The sequence below is a fragment of the Eleutherodactylus coqui genome, chromosome 2 (genome assembly GCF_035609145.1).
Source record: "Eleutherodactylus coqui strain aEleCoq1 chromosome 2, aEleCoq1.hap1, whole genome shotgun sequence".
Taxonomy (NCBI): Eukaryota; Metazoa; Chordata; class Amphibia; order Anura; family Eleutherodactylidae; genus Eleutherodactylus; species Eleutherodactylus coqui.
Window position 1 is genome coordinate 318204411 of NC_089838.1, and position 12585 is coordinate 318216995.

The window sequence follows — 12585 nt, forward strand, 5'->3', positions numbered from 1 at the left end:
CGACCGGGCGCCCCCACCTATACAGAATACGTCCGAGAGCCCCCGACCACAGCGAACACGTCCGTCAGCTACCCCCAAATACAGCGAACACGTCCGAGAGCCCCCAACTACAGCGAACACGTCCGAGAGCCCCCCAACTACTGCGAACACGTCCGAGAGCCCCCAACCACAGCGAACATGTCCGAGAGCCCCCAATTATAGGGAATGCGTCTGAGAGCCCCCCAACCACAGCGAACACGTCCGTCAGCAACCCCCAAATACAGCGAACACGTCCGAGAGCCCCCCAACTACAGCGAACACGTCCGAGAGCCCCCCAACTACTGCGAACACGTCCGAGAGCCCCCAATTATAGGGAATGCGTCTGAGAGCCCCCCAACCACAGCGAACACGTCCGTCAGCAACCCCCAAATACAGCGAACACGTCCGAGAGCCCCCCAACTACAGCGAACACGTCCGAGAGCCCCCCAACCACAGCGAACATGTCCGAGAGCCCCCAATTATAGGGAATGCGTCTGAGAGCCCCCCAACCACAGCGAACACGTCCGTCAGCAACCCCCAAATACAGCGAACACGTCCGAGAGCCCCCCAACTACAGCGAACACGTCCGAGAGCCCCCAACTATAGGAAACGCGTCTAAGAGCCCCCCAACTACTGCGAACACGTCCGAGAGCCCCCAACTATAGGGACCACGTCCGAGAGCCCTCAACTACAGGGAACACGTCCGAGAGCCCCCCAACTACAGGGAACGCGTCCGAGAGCCCCCAACTACAGGGAACGCGTCCGAGAGCCCCCCAACTACTGCGAACACGTCCGAGAGCCCCCAACTACAGGGACCACATCCGAGAGCCCCCAACTACAGCGAACACGTCCGAGAGCCCCCCAACTACTGCGAACACGTCCGAGAGCCCCCAACCACAGCGAACATGTCAGAGAGCCCCCAATTATAGGGAATGCGTCTGAGAGCCCCCCAACCACAGCGAACACGTCCGTCAGCAACCCCTAAATACAGCGAACACGTCCGAGAGCCCCCCAACTACAGCGAACACGTCCGAGAGCCCCCAACTACAGTGAACACGTCCAAGAGCCCCCCAACTACTGCGAACACGTCCGAGAGCCCCCAACCACAGCGAACACGTCCGTCAGCTACCCCCAAATACAGCGAACGCGTCTGAGAGCCCCCCAACTACTGCGAACACGTCCGAGAGCCCCCAACTACAGGGAACACGTCCGAGAGCCCCCAACTATAGGAAACGCGTCTAAGAGCCCCCCAACTACTGCGAACACGTCCGAGAGCCCCCAACTATAGGGACCACGTCCGAGAGCCCTCAACTACAGGGAACACGTCCGAGAGCCCCCCAACTACAGGGAACGCGTCCGAGAGCCCCCAACTACAGGGAACGCGTCCGAGAGCCCCCCAACTACTGCGAACACGTCCGAGAGCCCCCAACTACAGGGACCACGTCCGAGAGCCCTCCAACTACAGGGAACGCGTCCGAGAGCCCCCCAACTACAGGGAACGCGTCCGAGAGCCCCCAACTACAGGGAACGCGTCCGAGAGCCCCCCAACTACAGGGAACACGTCCGAGAGCCCCCCAACTACAGGGACCACGTCCGAGAGCCCCCCAACTACAGCGAACGCGTCCGAGAGCCCCCAACTATAGGGAACGCGTCTGAGAGCCCCCCAACTACTGCGAACACGTCCGAGAGCCCTCCAACTACAGGGAACGCGTCCGAGAGCCACCAACTACAGGGAACGCGTCCGAGAGCCCCCCAACTACAGCGAACACGTCCGAGAGCCCCCAACTATAGGGAACGCGTCTGAGAGCTCCCCAACTACTGCGAACACGTCCGAGAGCCCCCAACTACAGGGACCACGTCCGAGAGCCCCCCAACTACAGGGAACACGTCCGAGAGCCCCCCAACTACAGGGAACGCGTCCGAGAGCCCCCAACTACAGGGAACACGTCCGAGAGCCCCCAACTACAGGGAACGCGTCCGAGAGCCCCCAACTACAGGGACCACGTCCGAGAGCCCCTCAACTACAGGGACCACGTCCGAGAGCTCCCCAACTACAGGGAACGCGTCCGAGAGCCCCCCAACTACTGCGAACACGTCCGAGAGCCCCCCAACTACTGCGAACATGTCCGAGAGCCCCCAACTACAGGGACCACGTCCGAGAGCCCCCCAACTACAGGGAACACGTCCGAGAGCCCCCCAACTACAGGGACCACGTCCGAGAGCGCTCCAACTACGGGGACCACGTCCGAGAGCCCCCCAACTACAGGGAACGCGTCCGAGAGCCCCCAACTACAGGGAACACGTCCGAGAGCCCCCAACTACAGGGAACGCGTCCGAGAGCCCCCCAACTACTGCGAACACGTCCGAGAGCCCCCAACTACAGGGACCACGTCCGAGAGCCCCCAACCACAGCGAACATGTCCGAGAGCCCCCAATTATAGGGAATGCGTCTGAGAGCCCCCCAACCACAGCGAACACGTCCGTCAGCAACCCCTAAATACAGCGAACACGTCCGAGAGCCCCCCAACTACAGCGAACACGTCCGAGAGCCCCCAACTACAGTGAACACGTCCAAGAGCCCCCCAACTACTGCGAACACGTCCGAGAGCCCCCAACCACAGCGAACACGTCCGTCAGCTACCCCCAAATACAGCGAACGCGTCTGAGAGCCCCCCAACTACTGCGAACACGTCCGAGAGCCCCCAACTACAGGGAACACGTCCGAGAGCCCCCAACTATAGGAAACGCGTCTAAGAGCCCCCCAACTACTGCGAACACGTCCGAGAGCCCCCAACTATAGGGACCACGTCCGAGAGCCCTCAACTACAGGGAACACGTCCGAGAGCCCCCCAACTACAGGGAACGCGTCCGAGAGCCCCCAACTACAGGGAACGCGTCCGAGAGCCCCCCAACTACTGCGAACACGTCCGAGAGCCCCCAACTACAGGGACCACGTCCGAGAGCCCTCCAACTACAGGGAACGCGTCCGAGAGCCCCCCAACTACAGGGAACGCGTCCGAGAGCCCCCAACTACAGGGAACGCGTCCGAGAGCCCCCCAACTACAGGGAACACGTCCGAGAGCCCCCCAACTACAGGGACCACGTCCGAGAGCCCCCCAACTACAGCGAACGCGTCCGAGAGCCCCCAACTATAGGGAACGCGTCTGAGAGCCCCCCAACTACTGCGAACACGTCCGAGAGCCCTCCAACTACAGGGAACGCGTCCGAGAGCCACCAACTACAGGGAACGCGTCCGAGAGCCCCCCAACTACAGCGAACACGTCCGAGAGCCCCCAACTATAGGGAACGCGTCTGAGAGCTCCCCAACTACTGCGAACACGTCCGAGAGCCCCCAACTACAGGGACCACGTCCGAGAGCCCCCCAACTACAGGGAACACGTCCGAGAGCCCCCCAACTACAGGGAACGCGTCCGAGAGCCCCCAACTACAGGGAACACGTCCGAGAGCCCCCAACTACAGGGAACGCGTCCGAGAGCCCCCAACTACAGGGACCACGTCCGAGAGCCCCTCAACTACAGGGACCACGTCCGAGAGCTCCCCAACTACAGGGAACGCGTCCGAGAGCCCCCCAACTACTGCGAACACGTCCGAGAGCCCCCCAACTACTGCGAACATGTCCGAGAGCCCCCAACTACAGGGACCACGTCCGAGAGCCCCCCAACTACAGGGAACACGTCCGAGAGCCCCCCAACTACAGGGACCACGTCCGAGAGCGCTCCAACTACGGGGACCACGTCCGAGAGCCCCCCAACTACAGGGAACGCGTCCGAGAGCCCCCAACTACAGGGAACACGTCCGAGAGCCCCCAACTACAGGGAACGCGTCCGAGAGCCCCCCAACTACTGCGAACACGTCCGAGAGCCCCCAACTACAGGGACCACGTCCGAGAGCCCCCCAACTACAGGGAACACGTCCGAGAGCCCCCCAACTACAGGGACCACGTCCGAGAGCCCTCCAACTACAGGGAACACATCCGAGAGCCCCCCAACTACAGGGAACGCGTCCGAGAGCCCCCAACTACAGGGAACGCGTCCGAGAGCCCCCAACTACAGGGAACGCGTCCGAGAGCCCCCAACTACAGGGAACGCGTCCGAGAGCCCCCAACTACAGGGACCACGTCCGAGAGCCCCCCAACTACAGGGACCACGTCCGAGAGCCCCCCAACTACAGGGAACGCGGCCGAGAGTCCCCCAACAACTGCGAACACGTCCGAGTGCCCCCAACTACAGGGACCACGTCCGAGAGCCCTCCAACTACAGGGAACACGTCCGAGAGCCCCCCAACTACAGGGAACGCGTCCGAGAGCCCCCAACTACAGGGAACGCGTCCGAGAGCCCCCCAACTACTGCGAACACGTTCGAGAGCCCCCAACTACAGGGACCACGTCCGAGAGCCCCAAACTACAGGGAACGCGTCCGAGAGCCCCCAACTACAGGGAACGCGTCCGAGAGCCCCCAACTACCGGGAACGCGGCCGAGAGCCCCCAACTACTGCGAACACGTCCGAGACCCCCAACTACAGCGAACACGTCCGAGAGCCCCCAACTACAGCGAACGCGTCCGAGAGCCCCCAACTACAGGGAACGCGTCCGAGAGCCCCCCAACTACTGCGAACACGTCCGAGAGCCCCCAACTACAGGGACCACGTCCGAGAGCCCCCCAACTACAGGGAACACGTCCGAGAGCCCTCCAACTACAGGGAACACGTCCGAGAGCCCCCCAACTACAGGGAACGCGTCCGAGAGCCCCCAACTACAGGGAACGCGTCCGAGAGCCCCCCAACTACAGGGACCACGTCCGAGAGCCCCCCAACTACAGGGAACGCGTCCGAGAGCCCCCAACTACAGGGAACGCGTCCGAGAGCCCCCAACTACAGGGAACGCGTCCGAGAGCCCCCAACTACAGGGAACGCGTCCGAGAGCCCCCAACTACTGCGAACGCGTCCGAGACCCCCAACTACAGCGAACACGTCCGAGAGCCCCCAACTACTGCGAACACGTCCGAGAGCGCCCAAATACAGCGAACACGTCCGAGAGCGCCCAAATACAGCGAACACGTCCGAGAGCCCCCCAACTACAGCGAACACGTCCGAGAGCCCCCAACTACAGCGAACACGTCCGAGAGCCCCAACTATAGGGAACGCGTCTGAGAGCCCCCCAACTACTGCGAACACGTCCGAGAGCCCCCAACTACAGGGAACACGTCCGAGAGCCCCCAACTACAGGGAACGCGTCCGAGAGCCCCCAACTACAGCGAACACGTCCGAGAGCCCCAACTATAGGGAACGCGTCTGAGAGCCCCCCAACTACAGGGAACACGTCCGAGAGCCCCCAACTACAGGGAACGCGTCCGAGAGCCCCCAACTACAGCGAACACGTCCGAGAGCCCCCAACTATAGGGAACGCGTCTGAGAGCCCCCCAACTACTGCGAACACGTCCGAGAGCCCCCAACTACAGGGAACGCGTCCGAGAGCCCCCAACTACAGGGAACGCGTCCGAGAGCCCCCAACTACAGCGAACACGTCCGAGAGCCCCCAACTATAGGGAACGCGTCTGAGAGCCCCCCAACTACTGCGAACACGTCCGAGAGCCCCCAACTACTGGGACCACGTCCGAGAGCCCCCCAACTACAGGGAACACGTCTGAGAGCCCCCTAACTACAGGGAACACGTCCGAGAGCCCCCAACTACAGCGAACACGTCCGAGAGCCCCCTAACTACAGGGAACACGTCCGAGAGCCCCCAACTACAGCGAACAGGTCCGAGAGCCCCCAACTACAGGGACCACGTCCGAGAGCCCCCAACTACAGCGAACACGTCCGAGAGCCCCCAACTACAGCGAACACGTCCGAGAGCCCCCCAACTACAGCGAACACGTCCGAGAGCCCCCCAACTACAGCGAACACGTCCGAGAGCCCTTCCAACTACAGGGAACATGTCCGTCAGCCCCCAACTACAGGGAACACGTCCGAGAGCCCCCCAACTACAGCGAACGCGGCCGAGAGCCCCCAACCACAGCGAACGCAGCCGAGAGCCCCCAGCTACAGCGAACACGTCCGAGAGCCCCCCAACTACAGCGAACACGTCCGAGAGCCCCCCAACTACAGCGAACACGTCCGAGAGCCCCCAACCACAGCGAACACGTCCGTCAGCCACCCCCAAATACAGCGAACACGTCCGAAAGCCCCCCCAACTACAGCGAACGCGTCCGAGAGCCCCCCAACTACAGCAAACACGTCCGAGAGCCCCCCAACTACAGGGAACACGTCCGAGAGCCCCCCAACTACAGGGAACACGTCCGAGAGCCCCCCAACTACAGGGAACACGTCCGTCAGCCACCCCCAAATACAGCGAACATGTCCGAGAGCCCCCCAACTACAGCGAACACGTCTGAGAGCCCCCAACCACAGCGAACACGTCCGTCAGCCACCCCCAAATACAGCGAAAAGTCCAAGAGCCCCCCAACTACAGCGAACACGTCCGAGAGCCCCCAACTACAGCGAACACGTCCGAGAGCCCCAACTATAGGGAACGCGTCTGAGACCCCCCAACTACAGCGAACGCGTCCGAGAGCCCCCAACTACAGCGAACGCGTCCGAGAGCCCCCAACTACAGGGAACACGTCCGAGAGCCCCCAACTACAGGGAACACGTCCTAGAGCCCCCCAACTACAGGGAACGCGTCCGAGAGCCCCCAACTACAGGGAACGCGTCCGAGAGCCCCCAACTACAGGGAACGCGTCCGAGAGCCCCCAACTACAGCGAACACGTCCGAGAGCCCCCAACTATAGGGAACGCGTCTGAGAGCCCCCCAACTACTGCAAACACGTCCGAGAGCCCCCAACTACAGGGACCACGTCCGAGAGCCCCCCAACTACAGGGAACACGTCTGAGAGCCCCCCAACTACAGGGAACGCGTCTGAGAGCCCCCCAACTACAGGGAACGCGTCCGAGAGCCCCCAACTACAGGGAACGCGTCCGAGAGCCCCCAACTACAGGGAACGCGTCCGAGAGCCCCCCAACTACAGGGAACGCGTCCGAGAGCCCCCCAACTACAGGGAACGCGTCCGAGAGCCCCCCAACTACAGGGAACGCGTCCGAGAGCCCCCAACTACAGCGAACACGTCCGAGAGCCCCCAACCACAGCGAACACGTCCGTCAGCCACCCCCAAATACAGCGAACACGTCCAAGAGCCCCCCAACTACAGCGAACACGTCCGAGAGCCCCCAACTACAACGAACACGTCCGAGAGCCCCAACTATAGGGAAGGCGTCTGAGAGCCCCCAACTACAGCGAACGCGGCCGAGAGCCCCCAACTACAGCGAACATGTCCGAGAGCCCTCAACTACAGCGAACACGTCCGAGAGCCCCCCAACTACAGCGAACACGTCCGAGAGCCCCCAACCACAGCGAACACGTCCGTCAGCCACCCCCAAATACAGCGAACACGTCCGAGAGCCCCCCCAACTACAGCGAACGCGGCCGAGAGCCCCCAACTACAGCGAACACGTCCGAGAGCCCCCAACTACAGCGAACACGTCCGAGAGCCCCCCAACTACAGCGAACACATCCGAGAGCCCCCCAACTACAGCGAACACGTCCAAGAGCCCCACAACTACAGCGAACGCGTCCGAGAGCCCCGAACTACAGCGAACGCGTCCGAGAGCCCCCAACTACAGGGAAGACGTCCGTCAGCCCCCAACCACAGCGAACACGTCCGTCAGCCACCCCCAAATACAGCGAACACGTCCGAGAGCCCCCCAACTACAGCGAACGCGGCCGAGAGCCCCCAACTACAGCGAACGCAGCCGAGAGCCCCCAACTACAGCGAACACGTCCGAGAGCCCCCCAACTACAGCGAACACGTCCGAGAGCCCCCCAACTACAGCGAACACGTCCGAGAGCCCCCAACCACAGCGAACACGTCCGTCAGCCACCCCCAAATACAGCGAACACGTCCGAGAGCCCCCCCAACTACAGCGAACGAATCCGAGAGCCCCCCAACTACAGCAAACACGTCCGAGAGCCCCCCAACTACAGGGAACACGTCCGAGAGCCCCCCAACTACAGCGAACACGTCCGAGAGCCCCCCAACTACAGCGAACACGTCCGAGAGCCCCCCAACTACAGCGAACACGTCCGAGAGCCTCCCAACTACAGCGAACACGTCCGAGAGCCTCCCAACTACAGCGAACACGTCAGAGAGCCCTCCCAACTACAGGGAACACGTCCGTCAGCCCCCAACTACAGGGAACACGTCCGAGAGTCCCCCAACTACAGCGAACACGTCCAAAAGCCCCCCAACTACAGGGAACACGTCCGAGAGCCCCCTAACTACAGGGAACACGTCCGAGAGCCCCCAACTACAGCGAACACGTCCGAGAGCCCCCTAACTACAGGGAACACGTCCGAGAGCCCCCAACTACAGCGAACACGTCCGAGAGCCCCCGAACTACATGGAACACATCCGAGAGCCCCCAACTACAGCGAACACGTCCGAGAGCCCCCAACTACAGCGAACACGTCCGAGAGCCCCCCAACTACAGCGAACACGTCCGAGAGCCCCCCAACTACAGCGAACACGTCCGAGAGCCCTCCCAACTACAGGGAACACGTCCGTCAGCCCCCAACTACAGGGAACACGTCCGAGAGGCCCCCAACTACAGCGAACGCGGCCGAGAGCCCCCAACTACAGCGAACGCAGCCGAGAGCCCCCAACTACAGCGAACACGTCCGAGAGCCCCCAACCACAGCGAACACGTCCGAGAGCCCCCAACCACAGCGAACACGTCCGAGAGCCCCCAACCACAGCGAACACGTCCGTCAGCCACCCCCAAATACACCGAACACGTCCGAGAGCCCCCCCAACTACAGCGAACGCGTCCGAGAGCCCCCCAACTACAGCAAACACGTCCGAGAGCCCCCCAACTACAGGGAACACGTCCGAGAGCCCCCCAACTACAGGGAACACGTCCGAGAGCCCCCTAACTACAGGGAACACGTCCGAGAGCCCCCCAACTACAGGGAACACGTCCGAGAGCCCCCCAACTACAGCGAACACGTCCGAGAGCCCCCCAACTACAGCGAACACGTCTGAGAGCCCCCCAACTACAGCGAACACGTCCGAGAGCCTCCCAACTACAGCGAACACGTCAGAGAGCCCTCCCAACTACAGGGAACATGTCCGTCAGCCCCCAACTACAGGGAACACGTCCGAGAGCCCCCCAACTACAGCGAACACGTCCGAGAGCCCCCCAACTACAGCGAACACGTCTGAGAGCCCCCCAACTACAGCGAACACGTCCGAGAGTCCCCCAACTACAGCGAACACGTCCAAAAGCCCCCCAACTACAGGGAACACGTCCGAGAGCCCCCTAACTACAGGGAACACGTCCGAGAGCCCCCAACTACAGCGAACACGTCCGAGAGCCCCCTAACTACAGGGAACACGTCCGAGAGCCCCCAATTACTGCGAACACGTCCGAGAGCCCTCGAACTACATGGAACACATCCGAGAGCCCCCAACTACAGCGAACACGTCCGAGAGCCCCCAACTACAGCGAACACGTCCGAGAGCCCCCCAACTACAGCGAACACGTCCGAGAGCCCCCCAACTACAGCGAACACGTCCGATAGCCCCCAACTACAACGAACACGTCTGAGAGCCCCCCAATTACAGCGAACACGTCCGAGAGCCCCCAACTGCACGAACACGTCCCAGAGCCCCAAACTACAGTGAACGCTGCTGAGAGCCCCAAACTACAGGGAAAACGTCCAAGAGCCCCAAACTACAGGGAAGATGTCCAAGAGCCCCCAACTACAGCGAACACGTCCGAGAGCCCCCAACTAGAGGGAACACGTTCGAGAGCCCCCAACTAGAGGGAAGACGTCCGAGAGCCTCCAACTAGAGGGAACGCGGCCGAGAGCCCCCAACTACAGCGAACGCGGTTGAGAGCCCCCTGCAACAGCGAACGCAGCCGAGAGCCCCCAGCAACAGTGAACGCGGCCGAGAGCCCCCCAACTATAGGGAACATGTCCGAGAGCCCCCCAACTATAGGGAACACGTCCGAGAGCCCCCAACTACAGGGAACACGTCCAAGACCCCCCAACTACAGCGAACACGTCCGAGAGCCCCCCAACTACAGCGAACACGTCCGAGAGCCCCCAACTACAGAGAACACGTCCGACGTCCGAGAGCCCCCATCTATAGGGACCACGTCCGAGAGCCCCCAACTACAGGGAACACGTCCGAGAACCCCCCCAACTACAGGGACCACGTCCGAGAGCCCCCAACTATAGGGAACATGTCCGAGAGCCCCCAACTACAGGGAACAAGACTGGGCGCCCCCCCCCCATCTATAGGGACCACGTCCGAGAGCCCCCCAACTTCAGCGAACACGTCCGAGAGCCCCCAACTAGAGAGAACACGTCCGACGTCCGAGAGCCCCTATCTATAGGGACCACGTCCGAGAGCCCCCAACTACAGGGACCACGTCCAAGAGCCCACAACCACAGGGAACACGTCCGACAGCTACCCCCAAATACAGCGAACACGTCCGAGAGCCCCCAACTACAGCGAACACGTCCGAGAGCCCCCAACTACAGCGAAAACGTCCGAGAGCCCCCAACTACAGCGAAAACGTCCGAGAGCCCCCAACTATAGGGAACGCGTCTGAGAGCCCCCCAACTACTGCGAACACGTCCGAGAGCCCCCAACTACAGGGACCACGTCCGAGAGCCCCCCAACTACAGGGACCACGTCCGAGAGCCCTCTAACTACAGAGAACACGTCCGAGAGTCCCCCAACTACAGGGAACACGTCCGAGAGTCCCCCAACTACAGGGAACGCGTCCGAGAGCCCCCAACCACAGGGAACGCGTCCGAGAGCCCCCAACCACAGCGAACACGTCCGTCAGCCACCCCCAATTACAGCGAACATGTCCAAGAGCCCCCCAACTACAGCGAACACGTCCGAGAGCCCCCAACTATAGGGAACGCGTCTGAGAGCCCCCCAACTACTGCGAACACGTCCGAGAGCCCCCAACTACAGGGACCACGTCCGAGAGCCCCCAACTACAGGGACCACGTCCGAGAGCCCCCCAACTACAGGGACCACGTCCGAGAGCCCTCTAACTACAGGGAACACGTCCGAGAGTCCCCCAACTACAGGGAACACGTCCGAGAGTCCCCCAACTACAGGGAACAAGACTGGGCGCCCCCCCCCCATCTATAGGGACCACGTCCGAGAGCCCCCCAACTTCAGCGAACACGTCCGAGAGCCCCCAACTAGAGAGAACACGTCCGACGTCCGAGAGCCCCTATCTATAGGGACCACGTCCGAGAGCCCCCAACTACAGGGACCACGTCCAAGAGCCCACAACCACAGGGAACACGTCCGACAGCTACCCCCAAATACAGCGAACACGTCCGAGAGCCCCCAACTACAGCGAACACGTCCGAGAGCCCCCAACTACAGCGAAAACGTCCGAGAGCCCCCAACTACAGCGAAAACGTCCGAGAGCCCCCAACTATAGGGAACGCGTCTGAGAGCCCCCCAACTACTGCGAACACGTCCGAGAGCCCCCAACTACAGGGACCACGTCCGAGAGCCCCCCAACTACAGGGACCACGTCCGAGAGCCCTCTAACTACAGGGAACACGTCCGAGAGTCCCCCAACTACAGGGAACACGTCCGAGAGTCCCCCAACTACAGGGAACGCGTCCGAGAGCCCCCAACCACAGGGAACGCGTCCGAGAGCCCCCAACCACAGCGAACACGTCCGTCAGCCACCCCCAATTACAGCGAACATGTCCAAGAGCCCCCCAACTACAGCGAACACGTCCGAGAGCCCCCAACTATAGGGAACGCGTCTGAGAGCCCCCCAACTACTGCGAACACGTCCGAGAGCCCCCAACTACAGGGACCACGTCCGAGAGCCCCCAACTACAGGGACCACGTCCGAGAGCCCCCCAACTACAGGGACCACGTCCGAGAGCCCTCTAACTACAGGGAACACGTCCGAGAGTCCCCCAACTACAGGGAACACGTCCGAGAGTCCCCCAACTACAGGGAACGCGTCCGAGAGCCCCCAACCACAGGGAACGCGTCCGAGAGCCCCCAACCACAGCGAACACGTCCGTCAGCCACCCCCAATTACAGCGAACATGTCCAAGAGCCCCCCAACTACAGCGAACACGTCCGAGAGCCCCCAACCACAGCGAACACATCCGTCAGCCACCCCCAAATACAGCGAACACGTCCGAGAGCCCCCCAACTACAGCGAACACGTCCGAGAGCCCCAACTATAGGGAACGCGTCTGAGAGCCCCCAACCACAGGGAACGCGTCCGAGAGCCCCCAACCACAGCGAACACGTCCGTCAGCCACCCCCAATTACAGCGAACATGTCCAAGAGCCCCCCAACTACAGCGAACACGTCCGAGAGCCCCCAACCACAGCGAACACATCCGTCAGCCACCCCCAAATACAGCGAACACGTCCGAGAGCCCCCCAACTACAGCGAACACGTCCGAGAGCCCCAACTATAG

General features: G+C 62.3%; 1 protein-coding gene across 1 annotated transcript; it reads left to right on the plus strand.

Annotated features, from left to right (window-relative positions):
- Positions 1-10069: 10069 nt before the first annotated feature.
- On the plus strand, positions 10070-12585 carry LOC136610270 (uncharacterized). The gene is made up of 2 exons (XM_066589503.1): positions 10070-10254; positions 11631-12585. The coding sequence occupies exons 1-2, from the start codon at positions 10070-10072 to the stop codon at positions 12583-12585; spliced, it is 1140 nt and encodes a 379-aa protein (XP_066445600.1).

Bases quoted from the DNA above. Each gene is read 5' to 3' on its own strand.
- LOC136610270 (XM_066589503.1), top strand. From the start codon at position 10,070: ATGTCCGAGAGCCCCCCAACTATAGGGAACACGTCCGAGAGCCCCCAA. The intron at 10,255-11,630 runs GTCCGAGAGCCC...CCCCAACTACAG, and splicing joins CCCCCATCTATAGGGACCAC to GGACCACGTCCGAGAGCCCC.